Source organism: Pipra filicauda, unplaced genomic scaffold (genome assembly GCF_003945595.2).
Source record: "Pipra filicauda isolate LSUMZ 115617 unplaced genomic scaffold, ASM394559v2 scaffold425_size644529_pilon, whole genome shotgun sequence".
Lineage (NCBI taxonomy): Eukaryota > Metazoa > Chordata > Aves > Passeriformes > Pipridae > Pipra > Pipra filicauda.
The window spans coordinates 1-19,266 of NW_024104560.1; the positions used below are offsets into that span (position 1 = coordinate 1).

General features: G+C 36.5%; 1 protein-coding gene across 1 annotated transcript in view; it reads left to right on the top strand.

The window, feature by feature from the left end:
* Positions 1-3,702: 3,702 nt before the first annotated feature.
* Positions 3,703-19,266, top strand: part of LOC120324109 (regulating synaptic membrane exocytosis protein 1-like) — a gene marked incomplete at its 5' end in the record, with an annotated part of 42,607 nt that continues 27,043 nt past the window's right edge. The window contains one exon of the mRNA XM_039385633.1: positions 3,703-3,972. Coding sequence (XP_039241567.1) covers positions 3,703-3,972 — 270 coding nt within the window. The remainder of the gene's footprint in view (positions 3,973-19,266) is intronic.

Sequence of the window (19,266 nt, forward strand, 5' to 3'; positions counted from 1 at the left end):
GTTCTTTTGAGATTGTTCCAATTAGTGACAAATAACAAACTAGCCCAGGGATTAGATGACCACAAGGGAATCTTAATCTGTTTGCTTTGTTATGACAAGGGAAAGTATTGGACCAAGTAGGATCCTTGGTCCTATCCCATTAAGCCCATTTCTAGCAAATTAATAACTAGTTTGTACTAGTACACTAGAACATATTTCCTAGGAAAGTAGAACTTCATATTTGCAAGGTAAAAACAAGTACAAGATTAATCTAAATTCTAAATTTCTCAGGTTTTTTTATTAAGGTGAATCTTCTAGTTCCTTCTTCCTGTCACAAAGAATCAAACATGAAATTTATATGGGTCTTTGAAGAATGCAAATTTTCTATAGATGAGAAAATATCCATAGTCCCTGAATTAGGGAATTCATACAGCAAAATTTTTTTTTTCCAAAGGTTGCCATACTATCTATTCTTATTTCTCAGCTGATGGACACCTCTGTCTCCTAAATTCATATTAAATAATGTGAAATTAGAGCATTTCAGGTCCTTCGTAAAAAAAAAAAAAAAAAAAAAAAAACAAACAAACAAAAAAGGTGAAGACTGGCATAAAAACTTCATGATTTTAGAATTTATTACATTCAAAAACACCTGAAATTCAATAGAGCAAATTCCATAATATCCTAAACAATTCTTTACTTGCATAGCAGATTTTATAGTCCATTAAACTTTATTGTTGGAAATTATAGGTTTATACATTAGTATATCAGAAAAATACATGTCAATAAAGCTCAAATGTCAAGAGATGCTCTCAGAAGAAGTGTTTTCAGTTTCTTTCCTCTCTTACTGACGTACCAATGCATAAACTCAAGAACTGACAACTTCATGGCTCAAAATCCAGTTTCAAGTGCTAGGGGAAAGGAATTATCCAGGTGAAAAGGAATTGTCCATGTCTAATCAAAGTAGGAAGTAGAACCCCTGAAAATGGAACCTCTGTGATTTTGCTCCCTCCAAGTGTCAGACTCTACCTTTACTCTGCCCTCTGCTTGAAATGACCTTGTCTCCTCCTCCAGAGAACCAAGCCAGTTAATGGTGTTGCCTTGTAGCTCTCTATGGGCAGGACTTTGGGCCCTTACCTCCTCAGCAGAGGAGGAAAAGAGACTCAACGTTGCAAACTGGCTGGTGTAGGAATGTTGTTGGCAGCCCTGATACACTGATTTGGGGATTGAAGTTGCTGTTTGAATACAGGGTTTGTGTGACAGCATTCTGAACTAGCGATGCAGATTGGTTGCATATTCAGACACTATTATCACACTGTACATTTAATCTCTAGTTTTAAGGTTTTCTTGATAAGTGTACAAGTTAGTAACATCACTTATTAAAGAGAAGACATTTGTTAAGATTCTCTGGTCATAGCCCAAGTGTGTGCTAGAGCTATGAGCCAATATCCAGCTCCAAAATTAACAAAGAAAAATTTCACTAAATCTTCTCAAATTGTAAAAAAAAATGTTTATCAGAAATTTCAGCATGTCTTTTTTGATTTTTACCACTGCTTTTTAAAATTAATTTGCAGTTTGAAGAATGACACCTATGTGGCAATCCCAATGAATATTTTTTCATGTGACAGTGTTTGTGGAAAGGTAAAGAAAAGACTGTGTTACTTGAAAGAAAAGTAGTTGCTGGGTTAGATACTTGGTTAGACATTTTGTAAAGTTGAGGTTATTGCATTCTGTGAGCAACAATAAAAATATAATCATTTAGAGATCATTGCCACTTTAGAAAGCAGCAGTATATGTAGCGTATGAAGTAAACACCTGTACTGTATCAGGTACACAGTTTATATTAAAGCCAAGAATTAGTCTCCCTCAAAAAAATCAGTCTATTTCGAAAATGGGAAATATTTTAGGGCATTTTTTCTCAGTTTGATATTATTTTTAATTAAACAGAACTAGTTTGCCTTACACAAAACCTTTTCCTTGATATTTATGGAAGATGGTCTTTTTTGAGTTTACTTTTTCTTCCAGTTAAAATTCTTCTTAGAATGATTGAATGTGTACCTCTGTGCTCACATACTTGTGAGAGACTGTGTGCTGGGGGAGACCTGTGATAAAATACAAAGGAATTCTATGGAGAAACATCAAAATACATGTGTCTTATTGTTTTTGCCATGCAAACCCAAAAGCCAGTTACTAAAGTTGCAGTGGGATAGGAGGGAACAAGACAGAACCTATTTTAAGTTCAACCTGCCTCAGGTGGTCCACTAAAATTTGTTCTTGAGTACTTCAGTGCATCACAGCACTGTGTCCTGTTTGATTAGTAGCTATTTTTTTATCTGAACTTAATAGGAGCAGATCCTAAGTGCTGAGCATAGTTAAAAACCTGTGCAGAGGTTGATAGTGATCTTCCTATTAAGTTTTATCTGTTCAAAAACTTTACTTTTCCAGCTTCTTCTTCAAAAAATACTGTCTATTTTTATCTGCTTTTACCTATGGTCACACATTACAAACTCTTGGTAACTGTCAGTAAAACATAATTTAGGTATACATTATTTTATACTTTCCTTTGAGCAGGACTGATTTAAACTTTAGCAGGGCTCATATCCGTAGAAGTCAAAAGATGTAATCTCTTCTCTCACAGACCCCTTCATTTCTCTCTGGCCTGATTTTTTACCTGTCTGAAACTTCTAACCCTTCTAACCCTTCTCTTCCTTATTTTGTGGGGTAATGGTGTTGGGGTTGAGGGACAAGATTAGACCGTCACATCTGTTGGGAAGAGGACCTGCTGGAAGGGACAGCAGGACTGTTTGTCAACAAATACTTTGACTTCAAAATACAGAATTACTGAAAAAAACCCAGCTGATCTACTGATCAGCAATACAAGATCAAGGAATTGCCTATGTGCCTGGTTGATTTAACAACTACATCTGAAGTGAGCTTAAATTTCTGTGTCTCTACAGAGTGACAACTAACTTTATATTGCCATTAGAGCTAGGGCATTGCTTGGTCATAATGGAGTTAGGTCTATGTATTAGTATGTCCTGTGTGTATTTGAAATTGTTCTCTAGACCGTGTTTCCGAATACTTTATCCTGCATCTTTGTGCAGGAGCAGAAAAAAAATTTGTACGGAAACATTCAAATGCAATGCAATAGCTAAAGGAAATCAAACAGAACTGACAGAGTGATTAATCTTTCTGTCAATGAAAGTTCTAGTGGATTATTAGGGATTTTGCCTCAAAATTATTTTACCTTCATACTGTGATTATTGCGCTTGCCTTGAAGTGAGAGAGTGAAGACCTAAAAAATACTGCATTCTGTGTTATCTCTGTGAAGTATGAAAATATAGGTGATGATATCTTCATTTCTGTTAGGACTTTGGTGAATAGTACCGATACGACACGTGTTAAACTACTGGTCCATGTTAATCTTTTTTGGTTGTAAAATTGCTGTTTTATTTCTTTGTGTATTCTGGGAATATAGACAGGAAGGCTTCACATAACCTTTAAATCTTGCATGTCTCTCTTTCTGTCACTCAAAAACATAGGAAAGTGTTCATTTTATTTATTTCCCTCAAAGAAGCAAAGAAGAAATTATAGTACTGGAAATATGTACTAGGAGCAGCATCAAATTAAGCTTTTATTGCTGAACCAAATAAATGAAAATATATCAAGAATTAAAATTAATTTAGTAATTTAAAAAAAAAGGCTTTTGGAAATGCTCTTTCACAGACAAATTAATATGTTTGTTTTTACTTTGTAACTGTAGTACATTTACTCCTAAAATGCAAGGCAGACGGATGGGGACTTCAGGGAGAATCACTAAGAGCACAAGTGTGAGCGGAGAGATGTATAAGCTGGAGCACATTGACGGGAGTCAGTCGGACACGGCTGTCGGCATGGTTGGAACAGGTGGGAAGAAAAGGCGTTCCAGCTTTAGTGCCAAAGTGGTTGCCATAGTGTCTCGAAGGAGCAGAAGCACATCTCAACTTAGTCAAACAGGTGAGTGAGACACACACTCTTTGGAAACAGGACTCTTACCAAATATGGTTTACCATTATTTCCTCTATGGTATCTGTGTTACATGTATATGAATATAGACCACTCAAGAGAGAAGATTTTCCAGCTGTAAATAAATTTCTGTTATATTAATTTTCTTTGATCATTAAACATCTGCAAGAAACAATATACAAATGCCTTTTAGAATACATACTGTAATAACTTTCTGTCCTATTTACATGTAGGCAAGGAAATGCAAAGAGATATATATGGGTATCAACAGTGGATAATGGTTTGGCTTAGAGGAACTTTTTATGTATAGGAAATTTCTTCTAGCAACAGAGTTGAGTATGAATGTAGGAACTGGAATTTGAGCAAATAAATGGCAGTTATGCAACTCGGATGAAAGATTGTACCTGTAGTGGCATAAAATGTGTTTTTAAAAACTACCTTTTATTTCTTAGTTGAGTAAATCCAGTTGTGTTTTTTTTAAATAACACTGGGAATTTGGGGCAGTGATTTCAGATAAATTAGATGACAGCATGATGCTCCATTAGGAACATAAGATTTCCAACTATTACAACTTTAGAAATCTTAAAAGCTTCATATCTGCATAGCCTGAAGGGGCAAAAGCTCGTACAGAAAGATACTAAGGGAAAGAAAAATGTTTTAAAGTCCCTGTCCTGCTCCTGAACCCCAGTGAAGACTTTTGTTCATCTTCAGTGGGAGCAGGACCTGACCCTAAGGGTTCTTTCTTACTAAAAGAAGGAAAATAAAGAAGAAGGGCTTCAGCCTAGCATAAGATGCACTCATATTGCAGCATTCCTCTCACATAGTCAGGGTAATCTAAATTAAGGTAAGTAAGAGTATTGTTTATTTATATCATCAAATATCTCATCCCTTTCCCATGGTTTTCTTTTATTGCCAGATGAGCAGCAGAAGTGATTCTTTCACTTGGTAAGCTTTAGCAAAAAGATTGTAATGCTTTTCTACACTACCCATGAATTTTAAGTCAGAAAGTATCTAATCATGCAGTTGGATTAAATGATAAATGTAGTAGGTGTATTTGAAGCCCAGATTGCAATTAATGTTGTGTTGCTCAAAAATACACTCTAAGTGTGAGACTAGAATATAGATGCTTGTATACAGTAAGTTGTTATTTTAAATATATCATAATCTCTGAAAGTAATAAATAGTATTGTATTATAGAAAGGATTTTTAGGTTGATGTTTTACTCCACTTACTATAAAGAACATAATTTATTAAGTATTTTACAGAATGTGCATTTTTTGTTTGATCTGGCGTTCCTTTCTAGCTCCTAAATCTCACTGAAATATGAATTGCTGTGACAGACCAGATCTTTGTTTAATCTTACTCAGTAGTCCAGCTCTGACTGAGAACAAGGACTATATGCCTAAGGGGAAGGCACATAGGGCTGCCAAGCATAGGATGACTTGCACTGAATAAGCCCTAACTCACTCTTGTCAATGAAGTTAGTAAATAACTTAAAATCTGAACTGTGACTTCCAAAGACTTCTCAGCATTATCTATTTAAAGTTCAGATTTTCCCATTCTTCATAGAAAGATACTACAGCTCTCCAAATTTTTCTTGATGTATTTTTTTCAAATTTCAAAACAATAGGAATTTTGCAAGGACTGGAACATATGAAGTTGTAATGGAACTCAAAGAACAAATCAAATATGAAAAATATGATTACGTATTACTCATGTTTGTAAAACAGTTCAGAATCATATTTACTTTGTCTTGCTGTGGCTCAGGCTAACAGTACTATCTGTGGCATAAGTAGAGCAAGTAAAATGTCATAATTTGTCATGACATTATTTTTTAAGTTAAATTTTATCAGAAATCAGTGCATTAAATTAATGCATTTTTTTTTAGAACAATATGCACATGAGGCTTGATAGATTTTTCAAATTTCATTGTTGGAGACTACATACATTCCTGTAATTATTCTTGTAAATAAGTGGTTTTCTGTATGTTCTTTTGAATTAAGCTCCAAATTCCCAATTTCAGATAAGATACCGTCATCTAAGTGAGGAAATTGTCAATGAGCAGTGAAGTCCTGATAATCACAGAATCACAGAATATGCTGAGTTGGAAGGGACCCACAAGGGTCCAACCCTTAGCGCTCCATGGGACCATCTCCAGGAGTCACACCATGTGCCTGAGAGTATCATCCAAACACTTCCTTATCAGGCTTGGTGCTGTGACCGCTTCCCTGGGGAGCTTGTTCCAGTGCCCAGCCACCCTCTGGGTGAAGAACCTCTTTCTAACATCCAACCTAAACCTCCCCTGACACAACTTTAGGACATTCCCTTATGTTCTGTCATTGGTCACCACAGAGAAAAGATCAGTGCCTGCTGCTTCTCTTTCCATCACAAGGAAGTTGTAGAAGTCTCCCCTCAGTCTCCTCTTCTCCAGGCTGAACAGACCAAGTGACCTCAGCCACTCCTCATACGGCTTCCCCTCAAGGTCCTTCACCATCTCCATTGCCCTCCTTTGGACCCTCTGTAAGAGCTTAATATCTTTCTTATATTGCAGTGCCCAAAACTGCCACAATATTCAAGGTGAGGCTGCACCAATGCAGAGCAGAGCGGGACAATCCCCTCCCTTGACTGGCTGGCGATGCTTTGCCTGATGCCCCCCAGGACACGACCCTCCTGGCTGCCAGGGCACTGCTGGCTCAGATTCAACTTGCCATTGACCAGGACCTCCAGGTCCCTTTCCCTGACACTGCTTTCCGGCATCTAATTCCCAGTCCGTACATACATCCAGGGTTGACCCATTCCAGGTGCAGAATCTGGCCCTTTCCCTTGTTGAACTTCCTATGGTTGGTGATTACCCAGTCCTCTAATTTGTTGAGGTCTCTCTGCAGGGCGTCCCTGCCTTCAAGTGAGTCAACAGCTCCTTCTCATTTTGTGTCTTCTGTAAACTTTCTTAGCATCCCTTCCAGTCCTGTGTCCAAGTCATTTATGAAGATGTTGAAGAGCACAGGGCCTACGATGGAGCCCTGTGGAACCCCACTAGTGACAGGTCACCAGTCTGATGTTACCCCATTCACTATTACCCTCTGTGCTCGGCCCATGAGCCAATTGCTCACCCACCACATGATCTGTTTATCCAGCTGTGTACTGGACATTTTGTCCAGAAGGACCCTGTGAGAGACGGTATCGAAAACTTTACTGAAATCCAAAAAGATTGCATCAGCTGACTTCCCTTGATCAACTAGGTGGGTTACCTTGTCATAGAAGGAAATCAGGTTTGATAAGCAGGACTTTCCTCTCATGAAGCCGTGCCGGCTGTGAAATATCTGTGCTTCTTTTGTGAGCTCAGTTCAGCTTTAAGAACCCTTCTTCATCCGATTGACTGTCCCACATTTCACCTTCTAAAACTGATCTGAAGAGGGCTTTCTCTCATTATCGAATGACTGAAGTTTAGGTAAAGGTTTAGAAAAGAAAACTCCATCCGTTATGCAAAATGTCCTCTGGTGGTGGAGAATATGATGGTTCCCTGGAGGTACTTGGTGACTGTTAACGAGCATCACTATGCTGTGTTAAAAATAACCCTGCCTGGGAAATATGGAAATTAAGCAAAGCAAAGCAGCTTTCCAGGCTACATCATTTTGAAGTAGACATTACTAGGAAAAAAAAAAAATCTGTTTTTAATTTTCTCAGTTGTTTTTAGGTAATCAGTAGGACTAGTTTTCTGTCCATCCTTGTAATAATTTTATGATACAATGAGAGATTTTGTACAGGTCTAGATAGGATGGACAGATAAAGCAGATAATAAATCAGAAATAAAATATGCTAGATGATGAAGGCCTTAGGTATAAGGATGGGTTGTTTGTTGTCTTTCTTGAGAATACCATTACTTCTTTCCATAATTTTGTTACTTTTCCTCTTAATGTCATGGCAACCTTTTTGTGCAGTGGTCAGGCTTTTTTTTCTTTTTTCCCAAAATTTAATTTTGATTGATTGAGTCTCAGTTATAAACAATGACAAGGATGCATTTCTGAGCATGCTTCTTTTACCTCATCTTTTACCTTTTTATCACTGTAGTGAAAGAAATTGTGATAATTTGATAAGAAGTCTGAGTGCTAGATAAAAGTTCAAAATACTCATTTTATCTAGGATTCAATAAATGATCTGTTATTATTAGACTGGATAGAAAGCATCAGTAAGGAATACTGGGTGTCAGGAAGAAACTAATTAAGAGGGAGGCATCAGCTGATTTTATTAAAACAAGAACCAGAGACTGCTTACTGGTTGAGTTTCTAAGACAAAAAAGAATAGGCAGATCTTGTTAATATTTTAATGAGAGCTAGTGTGTATGCTGCTAGAATATACTGATGATACTGATTTAGAAAGTATGTCAGTTCCAGGTAATAGAGAGGAAGGACTGATGAACTTGAGGACTAGAATAGTAGAATTTGGAAAAGTTGTGACCACGCAGATCACAAGGTCATTCCTTTCAGAATGACTAATGAAAATCTCTACATGAAATCTGGGAAATCTGTCATCTACAAAAATAGAAGGAGGAAGATATAAAGAGGATAGGATAAAAGGAGGACATAATAAAATAAGGATGGTATAATAAAAAGCCACATGACTGTAAGCTGTATAAAAATATATAAGATATGGCCTGGGAAAAGACAAATGCTATCCTGGGTGTATGAGGCAAGGTGATTCCTTGGAGAGCCAAGAACATGCTCATATCATTGAATGAGGCACAGCTGATGGCTCATCTGGAATGCTGGTCACTCAGCATTCAAGAAAATGAATACTGAATGTTTGTGAAATCGAGACCTTGAGGATGGTTTATTGTCTGATTTGTTCAGTCTATAAAAATGAGGATTGAGCAGGGATATTATTGTTCTGTAAGAATGCAATGAGAATAAACATACAAAAAAAAGGCAGAAAAGCTTTTGAATCTAAAAGACACCACTATCAGAAACTGTGCTGTAATAACAAACAGATATAAATCAGTTACAAATAACTTTTATATCTGTATTAAAATTACAATAAAGTAACAGTCAGAACAGAGAGAGAGGTGATCTTAAACCTCTCAAAGCATTTAGCACAATAGGGAAACAGCCTTTTTTTGGCTTTGTTTCTTGTCTAGCATAATATCCCTTTGCTGTTTTCAGGGGATTTATTTTCTGATATTACTTTTTTGTATTACCATCTCCTGTTCATCCAGGTGGAATACTACAAGATACCAGATTTTCTAAAGACAGATTCAGAAAATTATCTTGGAATTCAGAATTACCATGGTTCTTACAGCTATACAGTTCCCCACAGGTTTAATTTATTTCTCTGTAATTCACGTGTTGTTCTCTGTGCCTTAGATGAGCATTTACTTGAGTTAGGCATTTTTCTGTGCAAGAATGTGCATTTACATATGAACTTCCTTACCTACAGATATCTCTATTCTGTTATCTTAAGATTGCATGGTTTGCAAATCTTTTCCTTGAGTTTAGACTGTGTATACTTGAAAAGTAACTTTCTGCAGCCTAGCAGAAACATGGTGGTCTGTCCTGCAGCTTCCTTATTAGCCTTGTTTGGCTGTTCAGTATTATCTCTGTGAGAGTCTTTTCTATCTGGGTTGTTATATTTTTCCAGAGCAGGCCCTTAGAGCTTACTCTGCATAGTTGTGGTGATCTATGAGGACAACGGCTGTGTTGCACTAAAGGAAGAATGGAGGAAGATTGACATTAAGAGGAGTTTCTCTTTTCAGCCAATCTAAAAAAAGTCTGTAAGGAGGCAGCAGGGATGGTCATGGTGCCTCAGGGAAGGTGAAAGGTTCTGAACTCTAAACCTGACACCCAGCAGCAAAGAGCACTCCCCTGAACCCTGCAAAAACTTTGTGCAATCCTGCACCCAAATGTTTCTGCAGCAAGGTGGAGGGTGGGGAAAGGGTGGAGTGTGACGAGCAAATGGATGAAGAATAATACTGAAAACAAAGAAAAAGACGTGATTATTTTTGTAAGAGGAACTCTTTGTTCTAGAAACGATACTTAATTCTTTTAAACTACTGAGTGAATGTAAGCATGTTCTCTTTTATTTACTGTTGCCGTCTTGCTGAGGAATTCACTACCCTTAATAGAAACATAATTCACTTTCAGTTACTCATCTTCCAAAAGATTTCCTAATAAGGGCTAGTATTTTCAAACAAAGTTCTACCCCTCTGTTGAGTTAGTGTTACATGTGGCTCTTTTCCTTTTCCCTGAAATATAAATTGTGACTTTGTCTCCTGTTATGTAGATCTTTAACTCAAAAGTATTCCTTACTTTTCTATTTGCAACTTCTTCCTAGATCTTTAATAGAGATATTATTGCAGCAATAGCTGTACTTTGGGCTATTTCCAACATGTAAGTAGTGTGGGGTTTAGGAAAATTTATTGCTTTCCACAAGTATAATCTTGACTATGGCTAAACTATGACATGCATGTCTTGTATAGTTTCAAAATATGACAAATTTATTAATTAAGTGTGGTTTCACTCATGTTTATATTGTATTTTCTTATGGAATGTCTTATAGAAAGGCCTAATTATAATTCTGATTATATTTAACTGAGTTCTGTTTAAAGAGGATTTTTATTTGCTTTGTCATCTGATTCACAGTGTGTTCACAAGCTTTACTTTGTGCAAGTATAAACATAGAGTTGAAATACTATCAAAATTATGACACAAAAAGGAAATAGAGTGATGCTAAAGGACTATCAAGAGGAGAAAAATTCTACTATCTTCATATTAAAAATGTCTTTGTAAATGACTCTCTGTAAGAGAATGTCCATCTTAAAGTTGAATTTTATTACTCTTCATATACTTCTTGCCTGATCAGATCCATAGTTTGTGGCATTCTGGAACTTGTGGGATTTTGTAGAAAAGTTTAGAGTACCAGTTGTCATTCAGAAGAAAAATACTCTCCCTAGTGTCACAGAAATTAATTCCTTTCTCACAGAATAATAAAATTCCCTTTGTATAGAGTCAGATGATCAAGCTTAATTTTGATAGACCTGAATTTATTTTCCTTTCAAAAGCAGTCCTTTTCCTATCGAACATAAACTTTGATTTTTATTTGAATGAAATAACCTCATTATTTAGTTCTGAAATTATTTAGTTCTGTATCTTTTAGAAAATAAAACTGACTTTTTAAAATCTTTGCTCAAATTTTTGTTTATTTGTTCATTTGTTTATAAGACATTTTTAAAAATGTGTTGTAATCATAGGTTTGATGATAAGATACTGGTGGACTGAGTTTTAGAAAGGGTGCATTTAACTGAATCCAAAGATGCATTAGATTCAGAGACATTATTTTAATCTTATTTATCACTTTTTCATGTGCATATGAACTTTGAGGGTTTTTTCGGTAATTTTTTTTTAGCTAGGAATAGAACTATTAGCAACAGAATCCAAATGAAAAGCAGTAAACCTAACCTAGGACAAAAAAAAAAATATCAGCAGTCGTTTTTAAGGGATTTTAAAGGAAAATAATAATTATGATGATGGTAATAATAATAATAATAATAATAATAGTAAAGCATCTTGCTGCTTTTACTGCAGCTGATTGTGCTAGTGTATTTATAAAATAAGCTGTATACATATCTATAACATAATTCATCATCTGCAATACATATAATGGCTCTTAGGTACTCAGAATTGTGTATAATAAGTAATGAAATATTCAGAACTCAGGAAAATTATAAAAAAAATTCATATAATTTTAAAAAAATTCAGTCAAGTTATTAAGTTGCATGAAAAATTATTACCAGTCTAACAGCTTATGAAATCCATCTTGAAAGGACACAACTTGAGTATTTCTTAAAATATAAATAACTAATGAATGACATTTTTAAATAAAATGCTAAGAGTGTTAGAGCAGGTATCAGTTCAAAAAACATTTCAATGTTACTGAATCTTTTTCTTTTCCCTTAAAAAAAGTATTCAGCTGAAAACTTTCTCCCAGCTTAGCAGAGCTCTCTTTGTACATAATTTCTCCATGTAGGAGCTCTGCATATGAATAGGAAAGAGTGTGAGCACTCCTGTACCTTTTAGGTATGGTTCTAAAAGCAACTCCGTTCTCCAGTACTTTTTACAGATCGAGAAGGGAGGTTGGGTTCAGCTGGCGGAGACCTGCAGCATTGCAGGACAGGAGAGGACAGATGATAAACAAGGACAGTCACTGGCATCAGTCAGGCAGTGTATCTGCTAGTTAGGACTGTTGATCGGTCCAATGTTGACTTAGTTTCCAAGCAGAGAAGGAGCAACAGTCTGATGTAAATTGTGTGACAAAGGAATTAGATCTCTGATTGCATAACTTTTATTGCCCAGAGTTGTCCTCCTAATTTAGACGGCATATAAATTAAATTAACATAACCATTTGACAAGTCTTAAAGTAAAACAAAGATAGAAGAGATGAAAACAAGCGCCTCATATTACTTGTGATTACCAACTTGCTTCCTGACAACCAATCTGATACACAAAGAGAAGGGAAAAAGGAGATTGAGGCACTCAATGACTTTCTTCTTCTTCAGAACAAAGCTTGGCTCTTCAGTGGCATCTGCTTGCACTTCATGTGTAAACGCTGCTGATGAGCAGTAGCTTTTATCCCCTGGAAATGTCTGGTCTCTGTGCATGCGAATGGCTTTCATCAAAACGTACCAGATGTGATTGCTTTTTCAGCAAATCAATCAGAGACTAGTGAGAATTTAACAGAGGTTTACATTTGAATATGTTCTTTATTTTTACACTATCTTTTTCTTTGTACGTATACTGGTATTTAAAGTGTTTAAATTACACTTTGAGTGATTTGTAACCATTCCATTTGACTAGCCAGTTTATTGCATCTGTTAAATTTTCTTCAAATTACCAAGAAAAGACAAAAAAACAGCCCAGGAAGTTATAGATGATGGGATCTCTAAGTCACTGGCATGTTGTCAAAGTACGAATATTTTTTATCAACTGTGGCATAATTTTACCATTGGGCTTTTGAATGTTGTGCCAACTTTGCTTTACTTTGATAAGCATGGAATTTTTGCATTGGGAGGGCCATATAACTTCCAAAAGGGGACCAATAGTGAAAAGTGATGTTTGTTTAAATCTACTGTGTTGTTAGGTGCTATATTTGGTATATCTGAGTACAGCATGAAAATACTGTGCAATATTGAAGCTGAATTACTGTTTCCTCTCGTATGGGTCTCAATCTAGTTACTTAGACCTCAGTAACAATAGATGTGGCTTCTGTGTGTCCTCAGGTCTCTATTAGAAGGTTCATCCCTGAACTTGCTTGAATATACTGAAATTTGACAATCTGTTTAGATTTTCAGACAGAGGTCTACAAATATTTAACTGCGGTGTCATAGACCTAAGACATTCAAAAGTCTGAAAGAATAAACTGCAGTGTTTTTTTCGATGAACTGTTGGGGTTTTACCTTTGTAAGTTACCTAAGAATTGCTTTGAAATTACTTAGTATTTATAAAAGTCCTTGATGCTCACAGACAGATACTGATATATAGTTTACTTTATTTACCCATATAACCATTTTTCATATTGCAAAAATTCAGTTTCTGGTGCCTAATCACTTCAAAAGCATTGCTTTACCAGGAATCCTAAAAATATGATGTTTTTCTTCTGGGAAACTCTAGATGTCTGACAGTCTCAGCAGAAATTCTCTATATGTAATGGAAGCTTGACTATGCTTTGGGTCAAGCTGGGTCAATGCTAAGCCTAGTGGAGGCAGTTGTCTTTCTTCTTTAGTTCTGTGATCTGTGAAGCACGGAAGTTTTGCGGGGGGGCTGCTCAAAACAGTTCCTGTCTTTGAAGCTTGGGTTAACTGGGTAACTTACTTCTATTTTACATGGTGCTTACAATGTGAAACTCTACTGAAAGTTGATTTTTTTAATGGTGAAGTTTGTGTCTTTGGGATCAAAATTGGTGTCTTGTGAAGCCATTTATTTTTAAAGATTTCTCTGGTCTCAGTAAAAACTTGTCAGATTGACAAGTTATCTTAAGGCAGTTATATGAAAATGGATTTCCTGTTTATAAAGCATGTTAAAATATCCAAAAGCTCTTCCCAGCAAGAATCTCAGGTCTGCTGTTTTGATTAGTTTTGCTTTCATATGGCTCTTGATGGCTTTGTTTATAGCTCTACCATTTGATTAGATCTGATGATGTGAAGTGTTCTCTCTCAGATAACGGACTTAAACACTGAATTAATTGGGTATAGATGTGACCTAGGATTCAAGTATAAAAATAAATAACTTCTAGCCATTACTCTCCCTTTGGAAATTATCCTACTAAGGATCTTCTGCATAAAGAGCTCTTTTCTAGATTTCATACTCAGGACAGGGTGAGGGGATTTCTTTGACAAGACTTATCTACTTTCTTCTGGGGAAGATGTTCAAGGGGCATTGAAAACATATAAAACATATATAAACATGGTTTATATATGCAGTAGGGTTGGTTGGTTTGCTTTTTGCATAATGAAAATTTAGTATTTTTTGAGAGGAAGTATGTATTGAGATGAAGTTTAGTATTTATTAGAAAGGAAAGGAATAATTTACCAGGAAAACATTTTGAGGGAGTTAGTTTTCTTTAACTTAGAGGCATACCATGTTAAGAACCAGATTCTTCTGCCTAGGGAGAGGTACTCCACAGCACTGTGAAGTGGTCACTTCAGAAAGGTTGCGCACAGGATCCAGTCTAGTAACCAAACTTTCTCCTGAGTCTCAGTAACGACCCTTGTGAGGAACAATTACCCCAAGAGCTGGGTGTGACGGAACTGAGTTGCATTTGTATTGCACCTGTTTCTCCTCAGATGTGAAAAAATTCACAGCTCCAGCAACATATTACAGCAAGAAGAGAGCTATCATCTCTAGCATATGTTGGAACAGGCAACATTAATGTACTTATGCAAGAACTGTAGTCACAGGTCAGGAGTTACTCTTAACAGATGACTTGGGGAATCCAGGAGAAAAAGTGACTGAGAAGGTGACATAGAAACTGTCATGGGTTTGAGTAGCAGTTTACATTTTTACTTTAACAGCATTTACATGGTTGCAAATACAATTTTATTTATTTTTGCTTAGGCAGGATTTTTATGATTCATGCCTGGGTATGGGATTTTTTCCTCTACTTCAAGGGGATAGCCATGTTTATGACCAATTTGGGAACAGTGTCAAGGAATTTTATGGGATCCCCTTTTAGCCAAGGTACACGATCTCCCAGTCTGCCTCACAGTAGTTTCTGTCCAAAGTTTGCCCATGGCCAAAATCCCAAGAGAGTGACTTTTCCCAACTATCACCTTCAGATTGTAACAGGCTACTGCAATACCACTTAAAGTTTACTGATTTGGACAGGGAGATACTCTGTAAAGGTCAAAAAGCCCCTCTCCTCTCCTAGTCATTATGGTCCAGAAATAAATCTTTCTGTGCAAATGCTGGTGAGTGAATATTTGAAATCATGGATGGTTTCATTTATAATTTAAAAAATTAAAAAAACAAGGTTGCATCTGGAAAGACTTGAGCACAAGTCTCCCAGCCAGTAAATCCCACTGCTTAACTCTTCAAGGAATCCTGTGAGTCAATGTCTCTAACATAGTGTTTTTTTCAATACACCTACATGGTACCAACTGTGCTTCAGGAACTGGAGAGGGATTGTGGGATATAGAATGTGAACCCTGCTCTTGACAACTAGAAAGGCACCATTCTTCAAAGTGGACCAGGAGCTGTACTCAGAAAGTGTGGGGTTAGTCTGAGCAAGTGTAGGTGACCACAACGTAGCTGTCAGTTCATCACTGCAGGCTTTCTTCCCAGCCAGCAGAGAGAAATGTTCTCTTTTGCCCATGGCTTATCCATCCTCAAGTATATATTTGAAATAGTAAAAATTAACTGCACCCTAAAATTTCTGGTTTTCTCCACATGCTCTGAAAGGAGTCTGGCATGACTAGCTCCAGTACAACATCTATACACACCCTGAGTGAGCTGAGTCCTGCTTAGCCTGTGCCTAGCCTCCTGTCTTTCTGTTCCCAGCCCTTTCTTTGGTTCCCCTTCAGAAGCAAGGGCATCAACTGCTCCAATCCTTCACCTCCTGTAGCTGAATCCTGTGAGGGTTTCTGTTGCCCATCTTGCACAAAGGAGAGGCACAGAGCAGAGTTGCCTGGATAGAAGAGGTTTTAAGAAATAAACCACCTCTGGGATACACAAAGTAGCTACTTTCTTTTTCTTGTAGCTGGTTGTGCAATAAGTAAACTGTGCCACAAAACTGGGCATGAACCTGATTTTGCTGCATGATAGCAAAGTTCAAATTACAAATACAAGAGTGCCTTTGGCACACTTATTTTTCATTGGTACAACTGTCTTAAGTTTTCTGATTCTGTTTTTGTAGGTTAGATAATGATCTTGATGAGATGCAGTAATTCTCTGCCTCATAAGTGGTGTCTCTCATTTGCTCTGCTGATTGCTCAGCATCCGTAAGAGCAGCAGCATTTTGTTGCAGGTGTAAAGTCCATTTTCTAAGTCTCTGTATGAATGCTAATCAAGAGGTACACTTATGTGTGTCTGTTTCATATTTTTGTATCAATCGTTTGCATGAGGGGAACCATTACTATGTTTATGTAAAAGGAAATGAGATTGTCAACCTCAGAGGTACTGCCATGAAAAACCTTTAAATCCATTGGTTAATGTTTTAAATGTGATCAAATCAGAAGAAATAAGGGAAGGCAGTTTTATGTCTGATGATCTACTTAAATACCTTGCCTTTTCTGATAAGCACATGTCATCATCAAAAACAGCACTTTGTAATTGCAATAAATCTTTCTAGGCAAAACAAAAACTGAGTAACCATGTAGATGGAAATGATGCAGTGATTCAGTCAAGCAGAATATGTAATGACAGAAACGTCCCGTGATTCAATGATCATGACGAAAATTCAAGTACTCTAAAAATATTCTTTTTTTTTTTTTTTTTTTTTTTTTTTTTTTTTTTTTTTGGTGTGTGTACCATTAATAAATAGTACTTTTTTTCTCTTATACGGCTCTGCAAGCTGGGAATATGATAATGTTTTTAGTCTTCAAAGGGCAGTTGGAGAACACAGCAAGCTGCAATGTGCTGTTACTCATCTAGTGCTGCCATGTGTTTGATGATGTTATAATGAGCAGTAAATATGCTATCTTAGTTTTACTCAGGGGAAGTTAACTTCTGTGTATTAATGCTTTTGTTAATGCTATGGGGGGTTTTTAGTATTGTTTAAATATTACTTTTTGCTTATAATTGCAAATAGTTTATTGCTGAAAGAGCAAAAAATATGTGGACAACATGAATTTTAGTTGAGTTAAAAAGTGAGGAAGAGAAACAGTGACACAAATCAAATGTCCAGTTGGATCAGTGATAGATCCCAAAAGGAATGATGGTAGAGAAGAGAAAACTGAGGGGGGTCTTTTCAATAAATATAAATATCTCAGAGGCAGGTGTCAAGAGGATGGTGCCAGACTCTTTTCAGTGGTGCCCAGTGACAGGACAAGGAGTAATGGCTAAAAATTAAGACATAAGGAGTTCCACCTCAACATGAGGAAGAACTTTACATTGAGGGTGTCACAGCACTGGAACAGGCTGCCCAGGGAGGTTGTGGAATATCTCTCTCTGGAGACATTCAAAACTGGACGTGTTCCTGTGTAACCTGTTCTAGGTGACCCTGCCTTGAGAGGTGGGTTGGACTAGATGGAGATCGTCTAGTCCAACCCCATCTACTCTGTGATTCTGTGATGTCAGTTTAGGATGACAGATATGCCATTTCTTGACTTTATTCTCAGCTTTTACTTTTTATCGATGTTCATGTGGTGCCTATGACTACAATATTGGCAGAAGCCATGTGCTGTACAGAAGTAGGATCATCAGTGCTTTGTAAAAGGACTGTGAATGAAATGAAGCTGCAAAATTAAGAAGTGAACCTTGATGCTTCACATTTTCATGTTTGTCTTTCACTTAAAGACCTTCCAGCAGGCATGTTAGCCAACGTTACATATGCAGGTAGTTTCTCTTTATGCATAAAAAGTTCTCCTTGTTGGTAGGATATGCTTATTTTTAAGATATCAATTCCTTTTGAGAGCTTGGTGCTGAAAAATTCCATTGATTTCAAGGCTTAAGAATTTGGTAACCCAAGAAGACTTCTGTGGAATAAATGGATGACCCTGTGCAGATATTTTTTTTCTGTTTGTTGTCCAAAGTTTTCTATCTTATTAGAGTTGTAGTAGCAATATAACAATCATTTTGCAATCCCAACTGGAGCAAGAACTGCAACGGCTACTCTGCAAACTGTTGAAATTTGCTCTGTAGTGCAATTTATTTAATGTGCTCTTAATTTATGTTCTGACTTTTATAATTCATGTCAGACCTCCTTAATAGTAGTGATGGTTCTTTGTTCTTTGCATTGTTGGCACCATAGACCTTAAAAGCATTTTACAAAGGAATGGTAAGCGTCATTGTCCCATTTTATTGAGAAGCAAACTCCAGGACTGGAAGTGACCTACTGAAAATGTCACAGTCTGCAAAAGAACCAAGACTTCCTAAAAAACTTACTACTGTAATTGCCAGATTAAAAAGTACTTGTGACTGTTTGTGTACCTAGGAGCATATAATAAGAGAAACAGTAATCTCGGTAATGTAGTGGGCATGTATGTGTGTAAATACATGTGTGTAATCTTTATGCGGGGCATTGTTTTAAGGAAAGAGTCCATGGGACCTTAAATTTCTGTACTTTAAAGCATGTCTAAACACCACTCACATATTAAAAATGTTTAATAATGTTTACAATATAAACTGGGACAGTGTTAACTTTCTTGAAATCGGAATCTGTGCCTGAAAGCAATACATTGTTTGACCGCCTAAAACATGTAAAATTAGGACTCAGCTCTGTGCTACTGGAAGATCATGTAGTTTGTGGATGCATTTATTCTCAGCTTCATTTAATGTCTTCATTTCTTGTGTCCTCCTAGCAAGAATGTTTCTACTTTGAGGATTTAATTAATTACTTTTTAAAGGTTACTTGCTTTAAAGGTCAATACAATAGATTATTCCCTGCAGTGTACGATTAGCTAAATAAGCAAGTAATGGTACCTGACTAGTTGATGTATTTTAGTGATATTAGTATAAAAGGTATGTTGACCACAAACTGACTCAGGACTTGACTGTAAGAAGATCCCTAAAATCTTTTAAGCTGTAAACTTAGTTGAACTGTGAAGAAATGCATAAGATATGTGAACAGCTCATTAACTAAATT